Genomic DNA, 25,853 nt, shown 5'->3' on the forward strand with positions numbered 1-25,853 from the left:
TTAAAGAAAACCTGTCAGTAGGGGAACATAGGGTCTGCCATCACTCTTATTGACTTCTCTCTGACCTCCTGATCTGCTTACTTGTTGCAGTCAGTCACTCAGAATGTATCAAGCAAAAAAGCCAAGCAACCAACATTTTTAGAAGGATGTCAGCAATGTCACAATGCCTTGTGTCATGAGTCTCCCAAGAAGACAGCAGAAAAGGAAAGATTACAGTCCCCACAGCCCCAAAGCCCCTTTGGTTACAGACCCCATGTAAACGGTAACATGCCTGTAAATTGTGTGAACTGCTGTCGTTTTACTGGAACCTTGTAGAGACACGTCTAAGGACCCCTGGATCTTCTGTGTGCCCACAATATGGACTGTCACTAGGCACCGCCAGCCTGCCAAAGCATAACTTTTATTATCTATCATGAAGTGGTGAGTCAGGAGAATGACATTCTTTAACAGCATTGGAGACTTCTAATCAATAATCATTTTATCCTGAAGAATTACGGTGGAGAGATCATTGGCATTCCCAAAAGATATAAGAAATGGTCAGTGATTCCATCTGAAACAAACTTATTTTATGGTGGCTGATCCTTTAATGCTGCATGATCTAGTCACTCTAGTTAATACTGTAAAGGACAGAAATAATGTGAAACTGGGGCCAGATAATGCTGGAGGGGCTGAAGAGAGTAAAATATTTAAAGTGGTTGTAGAGCTCAGACATCAAATATGCACAAAGCATATCCCTCTATAGTGAATACTTGTCTCAATTAAGAGCACCAAGTGTAATTTTTGTCTGCTGCTTTGTTCCTCTGCTATCAGTATGAATCACTTCTGACAAGTTTTCCTGACACCAGGAGGAAAATGGTGACAGATGAGGGAGCTCCAGCACACAGCTTGTGAAGGGGGGGTGTGTCCCTTCCCTCCAATTAGCTTTCACAATTCTCCTCACTAAGCTCTGCAGTGTGTAATATCAGTTCCCTGACCCCTTTTTTCTGACAGCTCAGAGAAGCTTTATAAATTTTGGACTTTAAATTGATTTAGAGAAGGGAAGACTGCAGATAGACAGGTACAACTTATGTAGGAAGATTTATTTAATCTTTGTGTATCACCTGAGGCCAGTAACTTGCCTAGGTATATGGAAGGTTTTACAACCTTTTTAAGTCCAACTGAAGTCACAAAAATAGACATTCTAACCCCCTAAAAGAAGGGCTACACCTCTAATGATCAATGTATTGGTCCTCCTCAGGATTAGTGCAGTCTTTACCTTCCCTTCAGAGGCGGTCATAAGGGGCTTCTGAGACATTCAAGGAGGAGCTCAGATGTGAACTTAGTTCTTCAGAGGGCCAAGCATAACTAGCTGAAAAAATGCTACAACCTTTTTAAGGACCAAATAACTTCTAATTTAACAGATAAATAAGATGAGGAGAAAACTGAGGGTTTTATCGATACAATGTAATGAAGGCTTACCCAGTAATACTTACGGGAATAGCTCTGCGCAACTCCAGTGTTTAGGTAAAATGTTTGGTTGACTAATGGGAGTCCAGAATATTTATCAGCATAATGTCCCATCATTGGACACCCAGTGTTGGGGCATGGAAACCCAGAACCCTGAAGGAAAAAAAAAGAAAGGAAGGAAGAAATAAAGACAAGATATAAAAAAAAGAGGAGAGGAGAGATTTGCTTACATTCAACAATCAATTTGGGTTATTTTGGAATTCTGTATTTTTCAATACATTATACTAGAACTCTAGACAAATACAATCTGCAAGACACAACTGAAAACTATATTATGACTGGTGGAGGATATAAAAATTGTATTTGAAACTTATGAGGGCTGTATGTGAAAATATATTTAATTACATTCTAATCCGCTTTTTCTATCTGTCTTTAGCTCTTTTGAAGTTCCTTGCCTAATTGTGTACTGTTGGTAATCTGCTACTCAAACCTCTTTAAATTGTGTGGTTTCATCCTTACACTTGATCAGTCTCGTTGTCATCATAAAATACCCTGTAGACATGTGTACCTCCATGAGGGCTGCTAATAGACTCTGTACCCCACTGATTACTTTGACTCTGAAAATCCTTCCTTACCTCTGACACCCTGGGTTCCATCATCTTACCAACTGTAGTAGTAAATAGAGACTCACACAATATTGAAGAAACAGTTCAAATATGTTTACTGTATTAGTAAAACACAAAATAAGTGTATATCAACTTTGCCCGTTAATAAGAAACACTCCTACACACACACAGCTGATTTATCTATACTTATCCAAAAACAATATAAGGGTGCAAGGTTCCTTTGGTTGTAAATTAACACAAATATTAACCCAATCACAGTAACCTATGTGAACAGGTTAACAGGAGGGTAGACAACTGACACTATATCTTCTGTGTCAGATTTCTCCCTTCTGCCTCCTCAACTCACAGGCCAGTAATCCTGCACAATATGTTGAAACACTATGCAAACTATTACATTCAAATAGGATGATTCCCTTTATCAGTCCAATGCAATTAAGGCAGATGAGGAAAAGGGATAATAAAAAGGTAAAAGGGTATTCCTTGAAATCCAGATGTCTTCAGCTAGCCTCTTTGTGTTGTAAGTAAAGTAATCCTGGATGACAGAGTGTAGCAGATTTGGCAGAACTTTGGTTTATCCTTGTTGTGTTATGACTTTCTTCTTTTGTAATCCTAAAGGTGTTATCCAATATGACTACTAGAATCAATAATGTGAACTGAGCATAGGTGTCTGCTTTCAGTGTTTGTTATAACATAGGATTTACTTCTGTGGGACTACAAGTACCATCAGCAGAACTGTGTGAATGATATCTGAAAGCAGTGTCCTTAACTATAACATGGGCTATGCCCGCTCACCACTCTGGAACTCAGATGAAGTTGGCAACGATGCAGATCATGAGAAGACTCCAGACGCCAGAACTCTCTCTCTCTCTGTATCCTGGCTCTGGCTAATGGTGTCTGCCGCGCCACGCTGCAGCCCACTGGAATATGAATTGCAGGCATCTCTGGATGACCTGGAACACCCTCCGGTCCGCTGCACTGAAGAAGCGATGCTGTCCGCAGAGATCCCTCTGGGTATAGCTGTCGGGCTGCCCGCTGTGTAGGCCGCAAATCATCAGCAACTCACTGTCACACAGACCTCCTGCTGGCAGAGTCAAACGGCATCCAGAGAGGCTGATATAAGCCGCACCAGCCCCTTTTATATCCTTTCCCAGCAATATGTTCTGTCCACTCAGCATTCTGTTAATTGTAGTTCAGATCAGTCCTGCTGGCATAGTCACTTCAGCATTCTAAACTACACATCCTAGGATGCTTTGCTCTAAACTCTAACACAGGAAAAAGGAAATTGACACATAGAGTCAATAGGAGCCAATCCCACATTAATAACACAGAAAACGTCTCTAGATTGTAGGCATAATAGCCAACCCTGGCTACACATGCAGCACCGTAAATATGGATCTGACTATAACAAACTGGGCTAAATATAGTGATATATCGTATAGCATATTAAATAGCAAATAATATAGAAAGATACTGCAGGGGTGTCTGTAACTCAAACTCAGGCTCTATGTATAATTCCTAAAAAGGCAGAGAAGCAATTACAGGAGCAGGGGAGCGGAGAAGGCAACACATTTTCAGAATGGGGAAGAGGATCCTGTCATTCATCTGTTTCTCCCCCATTCAGAATGTTGTATTCTGTGAAAACAAAGCAATGACTTTGATGAATGCAGGACAGAACAAGAAGGGATGAGTGACCATCAGGACTTTTTCAGTGTATTGCAAGCATTAGAGGACCTGTTATCACTGGAGAGAGGGTTTCTAGACTCAGAAAACAATAGAACATGGGATACACTTTATGATAGGTAAGCAATGTAAGGATAGAATAAAGCTTACTGCTAAAAATTCCTCATATGATGGACTCTGGTAACCGATAAACCCATCGGGATGCAGGATACTTTCTCTATAATACTTCAAGCTTCGCATATGGCTACAGCTGGCAATATCTGCAAACACTAAGGAGAACAGGAAAACAATCAAGGTTTAGGGTTTGCTTCACATCCAGAAGCCATCCAGAAGTAAAAGAAAAAAACTGACATTTTCAAAACGGGTAGATATAAATATTAGGATCACTCCTCTGCCACATCCGTAAATTGAAATTTTGGACAAGAAAAAAACACCGGGTCTGACTTTAAAGGCAGATTGGACCACAACATTTATATTAAAACAATCATATTTTATTTATACACAGAAAATATAAAAATAATTTACATATTCAAATAAAGAAAAAACAAAATTCCATTTAAAAATATGTATTCACATATGTGCACGATAGACCAACAGCTAGATACTTCCAAACTATTGTTCATGTTACAAGATCTCATGTAAGTGGGCCCCTGTGTGTTAATGCATTTCGCTGGACCGCTTCCTCAGGACACACAAGGGGTAAATATAGGAAAAAACAGGCCTCACTGTGTAAATGAGAAGATAAATCAAATTACCTGCTATGTTTTGTTATATCTTTTGTTTTGTTAAAACTTTTGTTGTTTTTTTTCTTGTTCAAAATGGGGTCTGAGTGTGGAGACAGTGATCTAAAGAAGACGCCTAATGCGGCATGTTATATAAGAAACTCAATATGATGTATGCAAGAGTAATGCCCCGTACACACGGTCGGACTTTGTTCGGACATTCCGACAACAAAATCCTAGGATTTTTTCCGACGGATGTTGGCTCAAACTTGTCTTGCATACACACGGTCACACAAAGTTGTCGGAAAAACAGATCATTCTAAACGCGGTGACGTAAAACACGTACATCAGGACTGTAAACGGGGCAGTGGCCAATAGCTTTCATCTCTTTATTTATTCTGAGCATGCGTGGCACTTTGTCCGTCGGATTTGTGTACACACGATCGGAATTTCCGACAACGGATTTTGTTGTCGTAAAATTTTATATCCTGCTCTCAAACTTTGTGTGTCGGAAAATCCGTTGGAAAATGTGTGATGAAGCCTACACACGGTCGGAATTTCCGACAACAAGGTCCTATCACACATTTTCCGTCGGAAAATCCGACCGTGTGTACGGGGCATTACTGCTATTTGGTATATGAACAAAAACTTTGGTAAGAAATGTAAAAAAAAAAAAAAAAAAAAAAAGCTCGGGGGTTATAAGAGATTATAAAAACAGTTTTGGTACTTTTTGAAAATATTCACCCCCACACTAGTTTAATAAGTCATACAAATCATGCGACCATAAAATATACATAAAAATCAGTTCACAAAGATTATCATCAAAGTATGACTCTTTAAAATGTTTTGGGTGGAGTGTTAAAGGGTTAGGAACTCTGTTGAGTTTTTCTTGCTGTCATTGTTCCCATTAGGGAGATTCTCTTTTTGTCCTGGTGACCATCATCACTAGGACAGAAAGTTATGGGAAACCAGTGGCGGTTGGTGCTCCATCGGTCGGGGGGGGGGGCCAAACAAACCTGAGACATCAACCCCCCCGGTCACTGGCTCGCTTGCCAATCAAACTTACCCCACCCAGGTTGTGGCTGTGGCTTCCCGCCTCTGTTTCCTCCGTGTCCTGGCGGTCGCTGCCCCTCCTTCCAGACAATCAGGTGTACGGACTCCCGGCCAATCGGGTCTCAGGTCCCACTTCCTGATTGGCCGGGAGGAGAAACAGGAAGACATTAGTGAATATTAATTCACTAATGTCGCACAAGTGGATGGGCTCAGGGTGCAGTGCTCTGCACCCTGAGCCCACCCTTTTTTGAAGCCAATGAGAGCCTCAGGCTCTAAAACAAAAAAACATTTAAATCCATGCATCCGGCACCCTACATGTAGATTAGGGGCCGGGCGCATGGATTAGGGGGCTGCACCTTATATTGGATGGGCCACCACTGTGGGAAACCCAACATTTTTGAGTTGCCACCATAGAAAGGGGTGAGGGGAAATCTTCCAATGGGCATATCTGTTATATTAAAAATGCTCTAACATGGGAATTTCCCTCATTTTGGAAAGATTTTCCCTAATTCGTACTGCACAAAGAAACACAGTGAAGGGAATTAATAAGACAGCAAGTCAGTCAGACAACTTTCATTAGCATTATGTTAACTACTGTAAAGATACTGTACTACTACTGTATAGATAATTTGTGGCCCCTTAGTGATGGCAGGGACCACATATGATTATTATTATTATTATTTAAGGTACTTATATAGAGCCATCATTTTATGCAGCGCTTTACATATATATTATACATTCACATCAGTCCCTACCCTCAAGGAGTTTACAATCTGAGGCCCCTTTTATCAAGATCTATGAAGTGTCTATTAAGTGGGGAAAGGAACTGAATACAGGGGAGAAAAAATATCCTTTAATGAAAAACATGTATGTGCCTCTAATTTTGTTGCTTGTGTGATGAATGTTGCATAATGTACACTGATTGCTCAGTACCTTCCATCACATCATCAAGGTCCCCCTTGAGAATAACATCTTCTTTTCCACATCCCGGCATGTGTTTTCCTCCGTTTGGATAGAAATCCAGGTGACCAACTGTATGGCTGATGCCATACCCACCAAATCCTAAAATGAGGACATTTATATAATCATATTACATTACATGCAATTATATATTCTTCAGGACACAACTGGGCCCAGGGCAAAGCTCTCTGTACCAAATCTCTATCTGTCAGGGCCAGGTTAACATAGGGGCTATTGGAGCTGCAGCTCCAAGCCCCTTACCTTAAGATAGGCCCATTTGCCAAAAAAAAAAAAAAATTGATCGAGTTTCGAGGGTCATATAGACCCTCAATTTGGTAGGTAGGTAGCTGAAGACCTACCCCACCACTGGTCAAAATTGGGGCTCCTAGGACCTATGGTTCTGGATATACGGGGCTCCATGTGCAGCCTCTCAGAAGCTACATACAGAGCGGTGAGTTTAGCGGCGAGTGGCACACTCTGTTTGCAGCAGACTGAGAGGATGAGCTCACAGAGCTTCTTACTTCTTGTCAGAGGCACTGACCTCAATGGACAGCTTGGAGTCTTGGACCAATGGTAAAGTACCATTGGCCCCAGCTGTCCAATAAAAGACACATGCTCCCTTCCAGCCCAGTCCTCTTAATTACAAGGAATTACATGGGTTTATGGGTATAAGGTTTACCCATAATCCCATGTTTTTCTCACACAGTTAAGAGGGAGAATGAGAAATTTCTGCTGCTGAAAAGGTACTGTTTTAATCAAGCTAAATCATATATTATTATGCTATATGTTATAAGATAATAATTTATTAGTGATCTATTACTGTGAAATTACTGGGTGGAAGTAATAATTTCAAACTTCAGTAATTTGTCCGTTAAGCCACCTGCTTGAGTACAGTTTTTGAAAATATAGTAAATTACCTTAAAATTAATATATAATAATTATTTATATATTACTTATGGTAATTAACCCCTTGCCATCCAGGCCAATTCTGACACTTCTCTCCTACATGTAAAAATCATAATTTTTTTTGCTAGAAAATTACTCGGAACCCCCAAACATTATATATATTGTTTTAGCAGACATCCTAGGGAATAAAATGGTGGTCATTGCAACTTGTCATGTTACATGGTATTTGTATGGCAATTTTTCAAACGTGTTTTTTTTTTGGAAAGAAACTGTTTCATGAATAAAATTTAAAAAAAACCCCTAAAGTTAGCTCGATTTTTTTGTATACTATGAAAGATGATGTTAGGCTGAGTAAATAGATACCTAACATGTCACACTTTACAATTGCGCACACTTGTGGAATGGCGCCAAACTTCAGTACTTAAAAATCTCCATGAGGCGATGCTTTAAAAATTTTAACAGGTTACATGTTTAGAGTTACAGAGGAGGTCTAGTGCTAGAATTATTGCTCTCGCTGTAATGTTTGCGATGTATGTAAGCTGTGTGTATCTGGCTCTGATACTAGACAGTGCCTCACCAGCCACTGACCTCAACGCACGTCCCTGACCCAAATTTTAAAACACAGGTGACCATTTCCCAACCTGCAGATAACAGACCCTACTCGAAAAGATATCACTCCCAGTTACTCCCCCCACCCACTGATTGATATCCCTCCGTGACCACCTCACACCCCCCTGCTGACAGAGCTCTCTCCCCAGCCTGTCTCCACAAACCCTCTCACCTGCTGACCAGTGGATGGGGGAATCACTCCTGCAGTGTTATTGTGTTCTGCCAGTGGGAAGCCTTCCCTACCCACACAATACAATGCTCAGTGTTGCTAACTATAGCTGGCAGCACTGATTGTTTTAGGAAAAACCTGACAGGCTGGTTATACTCAAGTCAATTGATTAAATTTGACTTGTATAGCCCATACATGGATCGACTATGGCTGGTCTCTGATTAATTGGCTTAATTTCAATCCATGTATGGCCCGCTTAACCACTGCGCAGTCCCTAAACATCCTTCCACAAACCTTTACATTTGTTATACCCTCCACACTCCTCTCCTGTACATACTGCCCACTGTCATACCCCCCACAATCCTCTCCTGTACATACTGCCCACTGTCATACACTTCTCTCCTGTACATTGTACCCACTGTCATACCCTCCACATTCCTCTCCTGTGTATACTTCCCACTGTCATACCCTCCACACTCCTCTCCTGTACATACTGCCCACTGTCTTACCCTCCACATTCGTCTCCTGTACATACTGATCACATTCATAAACTCCGCTACTGTACATAGTGCTGGCTGTCATACCTTCCACACTCCTCTCCTGTACACACTGCCCACTCTCATACCCTCCACATTCCTCTCTTGTGCATTCTGCCCACTGCCAAGTCACTTTTGTTAGTTCAACTAAAGGAAATCTTCACCGTCCTCATATTTGCTCTGCCCATTATTAGTACTCATTTAATTTTGTGATTACTATTGTGATGTATAGAGGAACATAGGGGATGTCAGCTACACTAAATATACCACTGGTAAAAAAAAAGTGTCCCCAAAAATATTTTTGAAATTTTGGCAACTATGCACTTGGGCACTGCCCAGGGGCCACCGGGTCAGTAGGGGGCCCCACGAGAGGCTCCTGGGATCCTGGGATATTAAAGCGGTAGTAAACTTCACTAACATTACTACTTTTTAGAGGCCCTGAGGTAGGTTATGCCATAATGTACAAGTATTCACAGCATATTAGCACATTAGGGTACACTTACCTGTCAGACTGAGCCCTCCAGCGCTGCGCTGTGATCAATCCGGTGGGTCCCGGGCGCTTCCATCTTCACCCGGTCTTCCTTACGGGTTCTGTGCCTTCGGTCACTTGCCTTGACCAGGCTTCTCTGATGTCACTCCTACGCATGCTCATGCACATCCTCTCTCCCTCATCCCCCCTCTCTCTCTCATCCTCCCGCCTTTACCCCTCACCCCTCTCTCATCCCCTTTCTTTCTCTCTCATTCTCCCTCTATCTATTTATTTTAATTTGTTATAACAAAAAATTGTTTGCATTTTTATTTTTTTTATTTATTTTTAATAAAAAGCCCCACCAAATTCCTCAGCAACAGGCCCATGATATTCTTAATCCGGCCCTGCTATCAGTACAGGCAGTCTCCGAGTTACAAACATCCGACTTACATAAGACTCATACTGACAAACGGAGGGAGACAACAGGAAGGGAGAGGAAGTCTACCCCTAGGAAGGGAAATTTACTCCTGTAATGCCCTGTACACACGATCGGATTTTCCGACAACAAATGTTGGATGTGAGCTTGTTGTCGGAAAGTCAGACCGTGTGTATGCTCCATCGAACATTTGCTGTCGGAATTTCCGCCAATAAATGTTTGAGAGCAGGTTCTCACATTTTCCACCAACAAAACTTGTTGTCTGAATTTCCAATCGTGCATTTACAAGTCTGTCACACAAAAGTTCACGCATGCTCGGAATCAATTGGCTATTGAACTTCCTTTTTCTCGGCTCGTCGTACGTCTTGTACGTCACCGCGTTCTCACGTTCGGAATTTTGGGCCAACATTTGTGTGTATGCAAGACAAGTTTGAGCCAACATCCTTTGGGAAAAAAACCCACGGTTTTGTTGTCGGAAAGTCCGATCGTGTGTACAGGGCTTTAGAGTTATGGGGAAAAGGTGTCGCCACTGAAGCTTTATCACCAATCCTTGTTTCCACGACAACCCAAAATTTTCAAATTCCAATTATCACAGGGACAGAAAGTGAGGTGAAATCTTCTGAACAGGGGCACAGACAGCTAAACAAACCTTACAGGGGTCTTAACCCTTCCCTATGCTATCTACAAAACTTGGCTGGAGCTACACTTAAAAAATGTGCCTGTTCCAACTTACATATACATTCAACTTAAGAGCAAACGTACAGACCCTATCTTGTTTGTAACCTGGGGACTGCCTGTAATATAAAACATTATCTTATCTATATTGTACCAGGTGATCAAAAAATGTCACATCTCTGCTGTTTATGAATATTTCTCTAGATTAGAAGGAGCCATAGACATTGAAAGGTAAATTTCTGAATCTCCAATCTGCTTGGAAGCCAGAGCAACTGTACACGTGCCCACTTCCAACAATTTGTGCAGCACTTTACAAATATTGTACATTCACATCAGACCCTACCCTCAAAAGAGCTTACATTCTAGGATGTATACAGGTACTAGGGATAAGGCTAAAGTACTAACCACCAAGACAAAACTTCAATTAATTTAAATATTGCTTATACCTAAATTAAAGATTTCTCCTTTGATCTGCACATAATGTCACATATAAAACCTTTCCTAATTAGTTAATGTTAAAGTATAACTAAAGACAAAACTTTTTATTTACTTTTGGATAGAGAAGAGATGGATTAGAACTCTTGTCAATTTTTATTGATGTCTGTGTCCCCGTTAAGGAGATTCACCCTCTCTATTTGTCCTGTTTACCATTATCATTAAAAGTGAAAGTAAGAGAAAATCCCAAAATTGTGAGTTCTCCCCAGAAAAGTGATAGAGGGGAAATTTTCCCACGGGGACGCTAGTTCTGGTGACTTGGGGGTCCCCATGGAATTCCCTTAATTTTCTAGGGATTTTCTCTCACTTCCTGTTTGCCTATGAGACCAGTGTCTTGCCGAATAAGTTCCCTCGGCGGATAAGTTCCCCCCCTGTACTGCGCAGGCGCAGCGCCCGCGCAGTACAAACTCCTGACAGCCGCCGGAGATAGCCGAAGCTCAAGATCGACAATCAGCTGTATACGGCGCCTGCGCCCTGGGTCCAGGTTCCTTCCCTACATCCAAGTGGACCTAGAGGGGGAATCTAAAAGAGCCGAGCGAAGCGAGGCCGTGCCCGAAGCGTGGCGAGCGAAGCGAGCCCGCGAGGGGCCCTCTTACAGCCGCCGTGTACAGCTGATTTTCAGCTATTCCGCTTCGGCTATTTCCACCGGATCCCACTGCGCAGGCGCAGCGCCTGCGCAGTAGAGGGGGGAACTTATCAGCCGAGCGGAACTTTCTCGGCAGAACACCGGAAGTGAAGGGAAAACTCTGCAATGCTACACAGATTTGGACGGGGGTTATAACCCTCCCATACACTATCCAAAATGAGAAAAAAAGTTTTGTCTATAGTTCTACTTTAACTCTTTTCTTTTATCGTTAACATTTAGTCATCCTTTTTTAACATATTAATACAAGTGGTACATGGCTTATGAAGGAGAAAATAGTGAAGCGACAAGATGTTCTAACCTGTTTAGTCACTATTTCCCCCTAGAACCCTCATTACTGGGGGGTGAGGTTTGCATTGAGTGCTAGAGGTAAGAAGCTATGACATCCATAGATTTCCCCTGACTTTGTCTATTTGCCCCATATTGACAATATGTCCATTAAAGTATGCTGTATGCAAGCATTTGGCATCTTGCACAGTAGAGTGGGGACTGACCAGAGAGGGATCACTTAGACGCAGTTGACCAGCTTGAACACATATTGCAATATATGCAAACCAAAAACCCCTGGAAGAGTTTGCTAGTAATATGTAAGGGTGTATAGCAGTGTAAAGAGGGTTCATTTAGAAATTTTAGTGTTCACAATGGAAACTGTCCCCAGACTGTGTGCACATTCATAGAAAAAAATTTACTACACAACCTAATAAATTCCATCACCACAGTGACCCTTACACACTGGCACCATCTACAGTATAGGGTGAATAATACCAAGGACTCACCCAGGTTGGCAGCAGTGGAAGAGCTATCAGTGTGGATGACATCAACAAAGAGTGCATCTAATGGATCCAGTCTGACCTCAGCCGGGGTATCCTGGAAATAGGGCTGAGCCGGGTCCAATCCTGAATCGGAAATCACCAAAATGGGTAAGTACCAATGTTCCTCTAAGGATGGCACTTTATATCTGTAAATCAGTTATTTTCATAAAGCATTTTTTTTAAATAAAATCTGCCATAAGAGTTATATGGATGTTGCAAGTCCAGACTCCTCCTTCAAGTAGATAGATGTGTGGTACTGCTAAAAAGGTAGTGGTCAGGATTAAGAATAAGCTTATAGTTTGGTCTAAACACCACTTTGGACCAAACTTGGGCTGTTTAGGGATTTGAATGAATGCCCAAACATTTGTCTGTTCAGCGGGTATCAAACATCATGTATAATAGCAGTCAATAGCTATCACTGTTATACTTAACAGCTTCTTGCTGTAAATGGTTGTAAAGGTGGAGTGGCAAAGAGGGAAGACACATTAAGGAGTCAATGCTGCTCACCCCAATATGGACAAAAAAATGGAAAAAGGTCCCCCGAGCGGGGTTTTTAGGCAGCTAACCATAGATATGAACAAGGCATTAAATAAAATATTAAAGTACTTTATTGAAGGGTAATGAATGAATGTAACAACATATAAATATAAATTGGGAGCTCCAGTGGGAAAATACCCATACCAAATACATATAATAGCAAACATAGGTTATACACAGCATATGATAAGGCTATTGCATAACAATCCTGACGCGTTTCGACCCATGAATTTTGGGGTCTCTTCAGAGGATAAGTTTGCTACAAAAAAAAAGAAAAATTTATAACAGTATGTCCAGCTTATTTAAAAGAATTACAGCATAAGCAAGTTTGTTTAGCACTTTGCACATAATTACCACTGAGTTTGGATGTACCCCTCGATCAGAGCCTCCCCACACAGCAGCCAGACCATCCAGTGTGCCCGCACGTAGCAGCACCCCAGGAAGAAGGGGGAACAGGAATCCACTTGATATGGCTTGCAAGGAGTCACACGTACCTCTGATTATCAATGCTTTGTCAGACCCCATAGAATAATATTTTACTTATATTTAATTTTGATTTATGTGCACACTAGCTCTGGATGCCGTAGACTTAGATATTTGGCAATATCATGCACTTTTTCCTCAAATTCACACATCACATTCACTGTGCACATCCTTCACTTCTCTTCCTATCACTGCCATTGTCAGCATTTAAGGACAAGGTCATCCCTGACATATTCTATATTAGTTATACCAATATAGTCACTTTACTCATTCTATTATCCTTCACATGATCAATTCAAGTTGCAATAGATTATTACAACACTTTCTGACCGCCCAATAGTTAAATCTAACTACTAACCTATATGGGTATATTCAGGAGCTAACGCTCTGACAATTTTCGTAGGTTCCGGCCCCACCCCCCAGTGGTGTGTTGGTGGGGGGGCAATTATACGTGTGACTCCTTGCAAGCCATATCAAGTGGATTCCTGTTCCCCCTTCTTCCTGGGGTGCTGCTACGTGCGGGCACACTGGATGGTCTGGCTGCTGTGTGGGGAGGCTCTGATCGAGGGGTACATCCAAACTCAGTGGTAATTATGTGCAAAGTGCTAAACAAACTTGCCTATGCTGTAATTCTTTTAAATAAGCTGGACATACTGTTATAAATTTTTCTTTTTTTTTGTAGCAAACTCATCCTCTGAAGAGACCCCAAAATTCATGGGTCGAAACGCGTCAGGATTGTTATGCAATAGCCTTATCATATGCTGTGTATAACCTATGTTTGCTATTATATGTATTTGGTATGGGTATTTTCCCACTGGAGCTCCCAATTTATATTTATATGTTGTTACATTCATTCATTACCCTTCAATAAAGTACTTTAATATTTTATTTAATGCCTTGTTCATATCTATGGTTAGCTGCCTAAAAACCCCGCTCGGGGGACCTTTTTCCATTTTTTTGTCCATATTGGGGTGAGCAGCATTGACTCCTTAATGTGTCTTCCCTCTTTGCTATACAAATTTGGGTGGTTAAACACCCCTTCCCCCATTTGACACATGGGAGTTAGACATGAGCTGTGCACTGTCTGTTCTCCTGTATATATCCCTCTGTGTTAATCCTAGACACCACATTAGATTATATCCATATATTTTCCAAAAATGTGTTAAATCGCATGTGAAATCGCACATTAGGATTTTAAGTAGACTCTCAATAAGAGGACTAAATTGGAATTATATTTCTTCCCTTGAGCTCACTAAATCAGTTACGCTCTTGTATTGTGAGTCTGTATTATTATTATACTTAATCGAGTCTATAATCCATAGCCTTGTTCGTGGTTGCGAATAGAGTAAAATCGCATCGCAACCGTGAGCAATGAGGGATCCACTGGATCCGATGCAAATTTCCTTATCTGGGTTGTTATACACTTACTATTTTGTGTATCTGGGAGATATTTTTGTGTATTTGAGAGTTATGTCCTTTCAAACAAATCTATTTAAACGTTGAAATTATGTTGCCATTTCTGGGTGGCTGTGGTTCTTATATACTTTTGGGAATATTGTTAGAATTGTCAGTGCGCAGTTTCTAATGTTTACCTTGTATTATTAATAAGTAATTATGTAGAAAAAATTTTTTTGTCATTTGTTGTTTTTCACAAATCGCATATGTGAGCTCGTTTGTGTGCCTCTCGATCGGCGCCTCCCCGCTTGCAGCTTGCGCCATCGGGGCCCCTGTGATCCTATGTTTGCTATTATATGTATTTGGTATGGGTATTTTCCCACTGGAGCTCCCAATTTATATTTATATGTTGTTACATTCATTCATTACCCTTCAATAAAGTACTTTAATATTTTATTTAATGCCTTGTTCATATCTATGGTTAGCTGCGTAAAAACCCCGCTCGGGGGACCTTTTTCCATTGTAAAGGTGGAGTGGAGCCCTAACAACCAATGACCTCACTGGCCATATGCACATACAAAGCTGGAAATCCTCAGCTGTGTGTGCAAAGAATCCAAGGATAGGTTAAAAAAAATATGGTGCAAGGGTTCCCCCAAAATCCATACCAGGCCCGGATTTTAAGGGGGAATCCCATGCAACAAGAAAAAAATTTATGAGGTTATCTTAAAAAAAGCACACCAGACTTATGAAAGCATGAACCCTCACTCCTCCTGAACCATAACAGGCCATATGCCCTTAACATGGGGGTGGAGAACCTTACTAGTGGGAGACCCCCCTGGCAGAGCTTTTTGTCCCCATGTTAATGGGTTCAAGGGCCTCTTCCTCACAACCCTGGCCCAGCGCTTGCGGGGGTCTGTGGGCCAGAGGCTTATCAGAGTCTGGAATCACCCCATTTGAATGAGTAAGGGGTACATAGTACTCACATGAGTCCACGTAATGTCTTTTACTATACATGGTCATGTACATATGGCCATAAACACTGCCCTTTTGTAAATATCAGTTGTCATCTGCCAGACCTTTCATTTGGTGGGTGCCCTGTGCCAGACATGTGTTGGAGGTCTGAAGGTTTTATCTTTAAATTACTTGTCAAAAATGATGTATGTTTTTTATTTACACTTTACATTTTTTATGAATGGGCAGGGAAAGTGTGTTCCCCTTACTCAAATGGGGATGGGGTATCTGGGGGCTCTCTTATTATTAAAGGGAGCTTCCAAAGTCTTATAAGTTCCTTACCTGCAGACCTCCACAACAACCAGGCAGGGTTGTGGAGAAGAGGCCTTTGTACTCATCAACATGAAGACAAAGTGCTTTACCAGGGCACTCCCTAGCAAGGTACCCTCTCCCATATTGAAGGTATGTTTCCTGTTATGGTTCAGAAGGAAGGGAGCACATGCTCCTTCCCCCCTTTTGGATAAGGGTCTGGTATAGATTTTTATGGGGGACCTCATGCTTTTTTTGTGGGATTTCCCCTTAAAATCCATACTAGATCTAATATGATCTTAGAGGAGACCCTTATCTAGGATAAGGGTCTGGGATAGATAAATGGAATCCCCAACCACTTTTTTTACAAACAGAACAATGGCCTGGGAGCCGTCCTTTTTCTGGTAATTTAAGCACTTTTTATAAACAGTAGTGTTACTGCAGTAGGTACATATACATTGCACAGATGCACTACTTCAAAAGTAGGATCAGGGCATCCACCAGGCATGTTATTTAAAGAGATCTTTAAATAACATGTCTTTAAACATTAAAAAAAAATGCTGCTTCCAGCATTTAAAAAAAAATTAATTTAAAAAAATATATCATTTATCAAAATGATCATTTATTTCATAGGAGACCAATGTGCAGCCACACATTTCAATGAATGTTGACTCCTTCAGGGCATGGGAAAAGTCTTGTGGTTATGTTTAGCCTGTGCACAAATTAAAGACTGGAGTGAAGCTATGGGAAGCTGGGTGAGCAGTGTCCTGCGTCTGCGGTATTGGCTATATTTTGCTTCCCTCGAAAATAAAAATTGTCAAATGAATTACATAGTTGTACAACTGTTTGTACCTAGTTGCTCCTCACCACACTACCATGGGTTGACCTCTGCTGAAAACCAGGCAGCTGGCAGAAACAATCAGTGTTGTGTTTAGAAGGCAGGAGTACTATGTGTGGCCAATCCTGGAGAACCCACCAGTGATTCTGGAAATTCCCGGCCTCCTCTTCCCAGCCTCCCCAGCAGCGTGAGCCCCCAGACTATGTCCAATGAGATGGATATTAGATGGAAAATAGTCAAACTTGTCCTAGATGAGAAACAAAACTAAAAGTAAGGTTGATTAGAGGATATAAAGCGTTCTCTCTCTATGTCTTACCCTCCATTTTTTAACCCCCTCTCTCTCCCTTATTCCAACTTTACCCCCCTTTATCCCCTTTTCTATCTCTTACTCCAACCCTCCATTCTATCCATCTCCCTATCTCTCTCTTTAACACTCTCTTCCTTTATATTTTTTCTCTCTTTCTCTCCTTTAACTTCCATTTACACTTACATCTGTAACTGTTTGGAGTATAAGCTGCAGAACATATTTAAGCCTGGTACACACAATGAGAACGTGTGTACACATCATATTTTTTTTTGCCGGCTAGTCTCATATCAAAACCTTATAGGTTACTAGAGTTACGAATATCCTCGTAAGACCGAATACAACTTCCCGTGAAGATGTAATGTATTGTATTGTGTTGTAATGTATTCTTTCGTTTCCGAGCATGCGCTGTCTTGGTCACTCGCTTTTTTTTTTTTTTTACTATACTAATTAAATGGAAATCGTTTGTTCTGTTATCTTACAAAAAAAAAAAATTGTGCTTATACATTCTAATATTTTTACCTGAACTGTTGTGATCAGTTCTTGAAAGCAGTGTACTAATTATTAGATTATCAAATTTTAGCTAAAATCTGACTGTTGCCCAGAGGAGGGGGACAAACCACCACAATGCACCAACAACTGGAAATCCAGAGCTATTCAGGACTTTTTACAGCTCACATTTAGCACTCTGTAATGCGCAAATGTGAACTATCTGTGCATTGTGGGGGGCACTGCTTTAAAAAAAAAAGTGTGCAGGTCGTTTTTTCTGTTTGCACATTAATGCAATGCATAGGGATCTAGTTTAAAAAAAAAAAAAATTGTTAGATGAACGTCACAGGCATTCACCCAGCCTGCATGAATTCTGACCATACTTTGCCTAGATGTACTGTGATCATCAGCTCCATCTAGTGATCATATTGTGTATTTCTTTTAAATAGCTCAATTAGGGAAAATACTGCATTCTAACCACTAGATGGAGCTGACCGTAATAGGTAATCACTGTATAAAGCACAATACAGTTAGAATTTGTGAGGAATTGGTGAAAGCTTGTGACATTTGTGCAACAATTTTTGTAAATAGACTCCATTTTGTGAATGGGGCCCCATGGAAAAATTCTACTCTTGCTAAAAAAAATGTAACATATATAGCAATTAAACAAATTGTCTTTTAACTTTATGTTATTATAAATGACCTTTACATTTCAATCTACAGATGATGGGATTTTCTGAAACTTTTAAAACATTTTGATTTATGCTTTCTTGCATCAATGATCATATCAGAAAATGTTAAAGCCTATTGTAGGGGCCTTGGTCCTTTAGCACATCACCAGAATGGCAGCAACTGAGATTTTTCCCTGCTAGCAATGCTTAATGCCATGCCATAGACACAGCATTACTATGTATGTTCAGTTCCTGCCCACAATCAATAAATCATAACTATTCTGGAAATTACTTTTTTGCAACGCTGAATACTCTGTTCTCTAGCCTTTACAACATTTTGGAACATTAGTCCAAAAATATTTTTTAAAGACAACATTTCTCCATGTTTTGCTCAAAATGGAAGAAATTTCGATTTTTTTTCTTATACCTGAAGAACATTGATGAAATAGGCCACCTCCGCCCCGACAACTCGGATATTATTAGCAGCCTGAGTGTAGAATGCCCGGGATCCAGCACCCCAATCCACACAGATACAATTCACATCTTCCACTTGTAGCATCATCTGGAGGAAATATCAAATATAAAAACGTATCCCTTATTCCATAGAACGGTGAGGGTTCACACAACTGTGGTTAGTGGGTTTTGCAGTGCAGCTGGAATTCACTGGGTCCAAACACTGCAGATAATGATAAACCAAGCTAATTTAGATATCAACAGGTGGGAATGTCAGATGAATGCGTGGAGAATGTAATGTTCACCCTGTTCTTACATACAATAAATGTTACAGTAAAGACCTTAAAGCCCCATTCCGGGCTAAGTATGACCCCCATCCCTTCCCTCTCACCCCCCTTACCAATCCTGCTGTAGTGTTTGCATTTTCCTTTCCTGGTGAAGCCATATATACTCCTCTATAACCCCCATCTGAGGTCCCATGGCACTGCCATTTCCACATGCCGCAGACCACCGATACTGCACAGAGATTCTCCAGTCCCTTCCACTCCCTCCCCCCACCCCACTGACGTCAGACCGGCAGCGCATATGGCCATGGCTTCAGGTTTTTACTAAAACGTTCTATTAAAGGGGGGTGGAAGGGAGATGTGGGAGAGGAACAACTTTAACCCAGAAAGGGGCTGTACCTTTGGTAAATACCTTTTTTGATTTCTGTGTAAACGTGAAGTATTTTGGATCTTCATATTGTAGACCAGAATTCCCAACAGTTTGAACTTTGAATGAGATCTGACACATTTTTACAGCTGAATGATACATTGGATTTATTTTTGGGTGGGAACATCCAGCTTTTTTGTGGTTTTTGGTTCACTCCTTTAGAGAGACCAGCGAACAGAATTGATTCTAGTAATCATTTTAAAATTTGTTTGCTTTAGGTCAGCTTTATTTATACATATATGCAGTATATTCCACACAATTGTGTACATAAGTTTTTAATCTTTAATATCCATGTTTTTTGTTAATTTTAAGTTCATGTTTATTTTTCAATTTTTCTTTTATTTTGTTATTTACTATACTATGAGCTCCATCTCTGTGCATGGGTGCATTTAAGTGCTGTTGACACTTTTGTGTGTGTCCCTACTGCACATGTGTGAAGCTCGAGTTGATGGTTGCAGTTAATTGATTGTGCTCACCTGTTTCTTTATTCAATATCATTATATATAGAGTGTGCAGGCTACCTATCTTTTCCCTCCCCTGCCTTATCAACACTGGTTGTTTTTGGGGATTTTGTACAGGAATAAAGCCGTTTTTGCAAGGATTGAGTGTGCAGCCATTCTATCTTTTGTGTACCCAAAGAAGGACCTATCTTGGAAGTAAACAGAAGAGTAAAAGACTTGGACCGGCAGCACATACTCATATGGCTTCAGGTTTTTTACTAAAACATTCCATTAAAGGGAGTTGGAGGGAGATGTGGGAGAGGGACAACTTTTAACCCTTGATAAAACCCATGTGACTGGGTGAAACATGTCGGTCATGACATCACGGCAGTGACATTTTTATGTCACGGATGACGCACCGCGTTTCATCAGCGCAAGCGCAATACACACCTTGAGGATAGTGGGAGTCATCCTCGTCTAAACAACCAGGATGGCGTGTCTAGACGGCTCAACAACGCCACAGCGCAACAGGCGGACCTTTACTGTGATACTCTTTGGACTCCTATATGGCAATCGAGCATCCCGGATGACTGCAACTGGGCAATGTGAGACTCTCCTACAGACGGATCCTCACGGAGATACCCGAGACACTTGCCAGCCAACAGAGACTCCTGCTTAATGGTTGGGTGAGCGGACCATTGGTCCTCTGACTGTCTAATCACTCCATAGCTATCCTGGTTCTGACTTGTTGTTAACTTCTACCCACTGTCCCAATTATTACCCCTTCCACGAGCTACCTCTGTCAATACGGTTCTGTCTGAGGCTACAATATTGACTGATAGTGGCTATATGGCACCCTTTACAGTCTACACCATTAATTGCCTACAGTCAATCTAGCCTTCTCAGTGGCACTGGCTCTATGGGGTGGGGCCTGATTGCCAATGGTGGCTGGATATGCATGTGCCCTGATGGTGCTTGACACCTGGACTTACGTGCCTACTTAACCGCCACCTCCTGTACTTGCCATTTAATCCTATTTTGGTGTACATGGTGTGTGCTTGCTGTATGATATGACACAGCTGCTTTTACACAGACAACATTGTCTTATTTTAATATAGAGTCTAGGTGTTGGTGGTGGGTACCTAGTTTTTGTGTTCTTTAAACTAATTGTGCAATAAAACTTTTTCCCTATATAAGCTGCTCGGTTGTCACCTGCTGGTGACGCTGTCAGACCTTTGGCCCTGTAATCCTGTATTCCTGTACTCCTGCCCTGCAGCCTGATCTCTTCCACCTTTTTCCTGTCCTGTCTTCCTCCTTGCCCCCATCTGCTGATCTCCCGTTAATGACCCTGGCCTGGCTACGTTTATTATTATTATTATTATTATACAGTATTTACGTTTACGATTCTGGTATTCCCCATCTATTGTACATACCTGTTTTGTTTGTTATTTGTAGGTCACTGTCTGGTTGTTGGATTGATGTACACTGTTTGGTATTGGAGGTGTTTTTATATCTATATTCACTTATCTTAATAAACTACATTATTTCACTTTACATTCGTTTGGTTCCCGTTGTTGCAGTCCACACAGTTCTGGTCAAACCTATTTATGTCATTGGTCTTCCCATGACTTCTTTCTCAGGGGTCTCTTTCACCTGTATTTCTAGTTTTGTCATAGCTTCAAGTATCGGAGACTGCACCTTTACTGGTGAGTCTGCAATTTAGGGACGCTGTACCTCCAACGCACAATTATCTGGTGATACAGCGCCTATACTATAGGTGAGTTGATGGTTCCTTTTTCTGAGGGACATCTTTAACCCACAAAAGGGCTGTACCTTGGGTAAATCTTGGGAGAATTCTTGGGAAAATTTTAACTAATTTGGCTTGAGACATAAGGTGAAGGTCAACTATCCAATTATGGGAAAATCTTGGGTGAAAACAGTGATACAGTAAATATACCGCAACAATAACAATTTCTGGAGAGGAGGCAATGTTGCTATACACTCCCCCTATGGAGTGATCAATTGTTTATAATTTTGGTCACATGGTTAGCTCTGAAGGCAGCCTCCAGGGATAGCAAATATGTCAAGTTTTCTGCCCATACTAAAATTACAAGCAGTGTTACCAGCCTTGCCTAGTGTAACATTTCTGGACTACAGAACTTATGTTATAGATAAAAGAAAATGGGGAGGTCTTTTGTAGTTCTAACACACTTACTCCGCTAAGGTGACAATGCAAAACCTCCATAGATACAGTGCAGTAAGTAAGTGTTGTCACCCTAGGATATGAAGCTAGTAGTAGTCAACAGAATTTGTGCTGTAATGTTCAAGATTTTTTGTAGCTCTCCAAGCCACTTTTTCAGTTTCAATCAGTGATAGGAACATACCCCAATATTTATATCCATACAGGAAGAACATACTGTACACATTATTCTATGACCGTAGAATGTGCATGTGTTGATGTCAAAGAACAGGATCGGAGGTGTGAAATTCCTCATTATGTAAAACTCTTTTGGATGGCATGAAGCTTGCATAGATGTTAAGTCAGCCATAGGTGGATCTATATTAATCCAGTTCAGCAGGAACTGGCTACATTTCGATTCATCTACAGGCAGGCTGGTTGTACTGAAGTCAATCTATCAATCGATTTCAGTACAACCATCCTGTCTGTTTTTTGGGGGTTTTTTTGCCCAATTACTGCCATTGGCTATAGCTGCCAGCAGTGATCATTGTATTCTGCCGGTGGGGAAGGCACGAATGCACACGTCTAGAATTTTCAATATAATCTGTTCAAGCAACAAAAATAATCAAGGAACTACTAACCTTTGGCTTTCCCTTGGGTCACTCAGGAAAAAAAAAACTTTTTCAGTACTTCATTATTATTGTTAACAAGCTAATATTCCTCATGTTAAATGGTTTGAAGTTTGAACTTTGATATCTAACTTTATTTATTTTATTGCCTTTAATCACGACAATAAAAAAAAAAACTTCACTACCAACTTAAGGATACAACACTTTGCCATCAGTTGTTGAGATCTACTCTAAATAAGGACAAATTTATAGGCTATAACCTTAGCTATATATGTCTTAAGGACCAAGTACAATGTAATTCCTCCACATATTTAATGCTGGGTGATATGATTTGATTGTAAATGGCTGCACAAATGCTCCTTGGAACTATACATGAAAGACAAATGGTATTGAAGACCCTAACCTCTGTTCAGAGCTGGTTGTTCTCTTTTGGCATAGAATTTGAGAATTGGTTGTCCTCTGTCCAAAACCTTATTATCCTCAAAAGAAGGACAAGGTGGAGAATTCTGCTATTGTAACCTTAGAAACAAGCTATAATTCATTTCCCATGCGGGATAGAAGGGCTAAATGCTGGGAAATTTCTAGTACCCATTGCCCTTTACACATGCCCTTCTCACCCCAGCTATAAACTAATAGATCTAGTTTCCATTTCCGTGTCCTTCCTGTTCCATATAGAATGCACCTACCTTACACATGTCCGAGAGCCAGATCTTCTCCCCATTATCCAAATATCCATGGATTATGAATCGTGATTTCCGACTGGTCTTGAAATGGGAATTGGAGATGGTTTGTGGTTTTCCAGCGCTGATCTCCTGATTTTAAATAGGTGGGATACTGTGAACTTTATTGATGAGAAGAAAAGTAAGATGGGGGTAACACAAGGATGAAGGTGTAGTAGTATTTATGTGTGAGGTTGGGGATAGATAATAGGAACACTGAGGGGTCAGGTAAGTGATATCTCTACAGAGGAAACTTACCTGATAGTTGTTGGGGTTGTCTCTGGTGTAGAGCAGGAATCGAGTATTTATCTCCTCTGGTGACCAGGGTAAGCGGTTAATCGGTCTCTGTGGAGTCCCTGACCAGGGAGGGTTCCCTGAGAAACAGCCAAGATGCTGATAGCACACCTCCTCTAGGAAGAGGAGACAAAAACAACCCAGGATCATTAAAGTGTATTTAAAGCCAAAACTTAGTTTTGGATGGAAGTGTTAGGTTTTTATAACTCGTATAAAAAGTTTAATGGGAGGGCATGACCAAAGAACTAGAGTAAAAGAACTTTTAATGTTGATTTTATGTTTAATCAAGCTTTATGAGAGGAATGCAAACAATATATGCCTACAAAACAGAGACAGATCTTGCTTAGGCAAGTTCGATCAAATACTGACAGCTCTGGATTATGACAGTTGGAGAATAATGCAGATTAGAAGGTAGCATTATTAATAGAGCATATATATAAGGTACATTAACAAAACCTTTTAGGTGCTTTATAACCAATAAACAGTGTCATAAACAATATCAACCAATAAGGACAGGGTACTTGAAAAATGATGGGCCTACCAGTCCAACTTGCATAACGTAAAAAACAAATACAAGTGGGCGCCTCGATGTACAATATCTCACAAAAGTGAGTACACCCCCTCACATTTTTGTAAATATTTTATTATATCTTTTCATGTGACAACACTGAAAAAATGACACTTTGCTACAATGTAAAGTAGTGAGTGTACAGCTTGTATAACAGTGTAAATTTGCTGGCCCCTCAAAATAACTCAACACACAGCCATTAATGTCTAAACCGCTGGCAACAAAAGTGAGTACGCCCCTAAGTTAAAATGTCCAAATTGGGCCCAATTAACCATTTTTCCTGCCCGGTGTCATGTGACTCGTTAGTGTTACAAGGTCTCAGGTGTGAATGGGAAGCAGGTGTGTTAAATTTGGTTTTATCGCTCTCACTCTCTCTTACTGGTCACTGGAAGTTCAACATGGCACCTCATGGCAAAGAACTCTCTGAGTATTTGGAAAAAAAAATTGTTGCTCTACATAAAGATGGCCTAAGCTATAGGAAGATTGCCAAAACCCTGAAACTGAGCTGCAGCACTGTGGCCAAGACCATACAGCGGTTTAACAGGACAGGTTCCACACAGAACAGGCCTTGCCATAGTCGATTAAAGAAGTTGAGTGCACGTGCTCAGCGTCATATCCAGAGGTTGTCTTTGGGAAATAGACATATGAGTACTGCCAGCATTGCTGCAGTGGTTGATGGTGCAGGGGGTCAGCCTGTCAGTGCTCAGACCATAAGCCGCACACTGCATCAAATTGATCTGCGTGGCTGTTGTCCCAAAAGGAAGCCTCTTGTAAAGATAATGCCCAAGAAAGTCTGCAAACAGTTTGCTGAAGACAAGCATTTAAGGACATGGATTACTGGAACCATGTCCTGTGATCTGATGAGACCAAGATAAACTTATTCGGCTCAGATGGTGTCAAGCGTGTGTGGCGGCAACCCGGTGGGGAGTACAAAGATAAGTGTGTGTCGCCTACAGTAAAGCATGGTGGTGGGAGTGTCATGGTCTGGGGCTGCATGAGTGCTTCAGAGACTGGGGAGCTACAGTTCATTGAGGGAACCATGAATGCCAGCATGTACTGTGACATACCGAAGCAGAGCATGATCCCCTCCCATCAGAGACTGGGCTGCAGGGCAGTATTCCAACATGATAATGACCCCAAACACACCTCCAAGACGACCACTACCTTGCTAAAGAAGCTGAGGGTAAAGGTGATATACTGGCCAAGCATATCTCCAGACCTAAACCCTATTGAGTATCTGTGGGGCATCCTCAAATGGAAGGTGGAGGAGCGCAAGGTCTCTAACATCCACCGACTCTGTGATGTCATCATGGAAGAGTGGAAGAGGACTCCAGTGGCAACCTGTTAAATTCTGGTGAACTCCATGACCAAGAGGGTTAAGGCAGTGCCGAAAAATAATGGTGGCCACACAAACTATTGACACTTTGGGACCAATTTGGACATTTTAACTTAGGGGTGTACTTACTTTTGTTGCCAGCGGTTTAGACATTAATGTCTGTGTGTTGAATTATTTTGAGAGGACAGCAGATTTACTCTGCTGTACACACTATATTTACAAAATGTGAGGGGTGTACTCACTTTTGTGAGATACTGTAGGATTTATTAAAAAAGCATAAAAGACAATAAAAATGCACTCACTAGATAAA

General features: G+C 41.0%; 1 protein-coding gene across 1 annotated transcript in view; it reads right to left on the minus strand.

Moving 5' to 3' along the window:
* The window catches only part of LOC141105737 (pancreatic lipase-related protein 2-like), a 28,323-nt gene extending 4,521 nt beyond the window's left edge, over positions 1-23,802 (minus strand). The window contains exons 1-9 of the mRNA XM_073595808.1: positions 23,604-23,802; positions 23,313-23,438; positions 18,642-18,776; positions 16,889-16,997; positions 12,202-12,321; positions 6,461-6,589; positions 3,903-4,021; positions 1,473-1,599; positions 272-383 (exon numbers count right to left, since the gene is read on the minus strand). Of these exons, the coding sequence (XP_073451909.1) occupies positions 272-383; positions 1,473-1,599; positions 3,903-4,021; positions 6,461-6,589; positions 12,202-12,321; positions 16,889-16,997; positions 18,642-18,776; positions 23,313-23,438; positions 23,604-23,789 (1,163 nt within the window). The 5' untranslated portion in view covers positions 23,790-23,802. The remainder of the gene's footprint in view (positions 1-271; positions 384-1,472; positions 1,600-3,902; positions 4,022-6,460; positions 6,590-12,201; positions 12,322-16,888; positions 16,998-18,641; positions 18,777-23,312; positions 23,439-23,603) is intronic.
* Between the last annotated feature and the right edge of the window lie 2,051 nt (positions 23,803-25,853).

This window comes from Aquarana catesbeiana, linkage group LG08 (assembly GCF_042186555.1).
Source record: "Aquarana catesbeiana isolate 2022-GZ linkage group LG08, ASM4218655v1, whole genome shotgun sequence".
In the NCBI taxonomy this organism is placed as follows: Eukaryota; Metazoa; Chordata; class Amphibia; order Anura; family Ranidae; genus Aquarana; species Aquarana catesbeiana.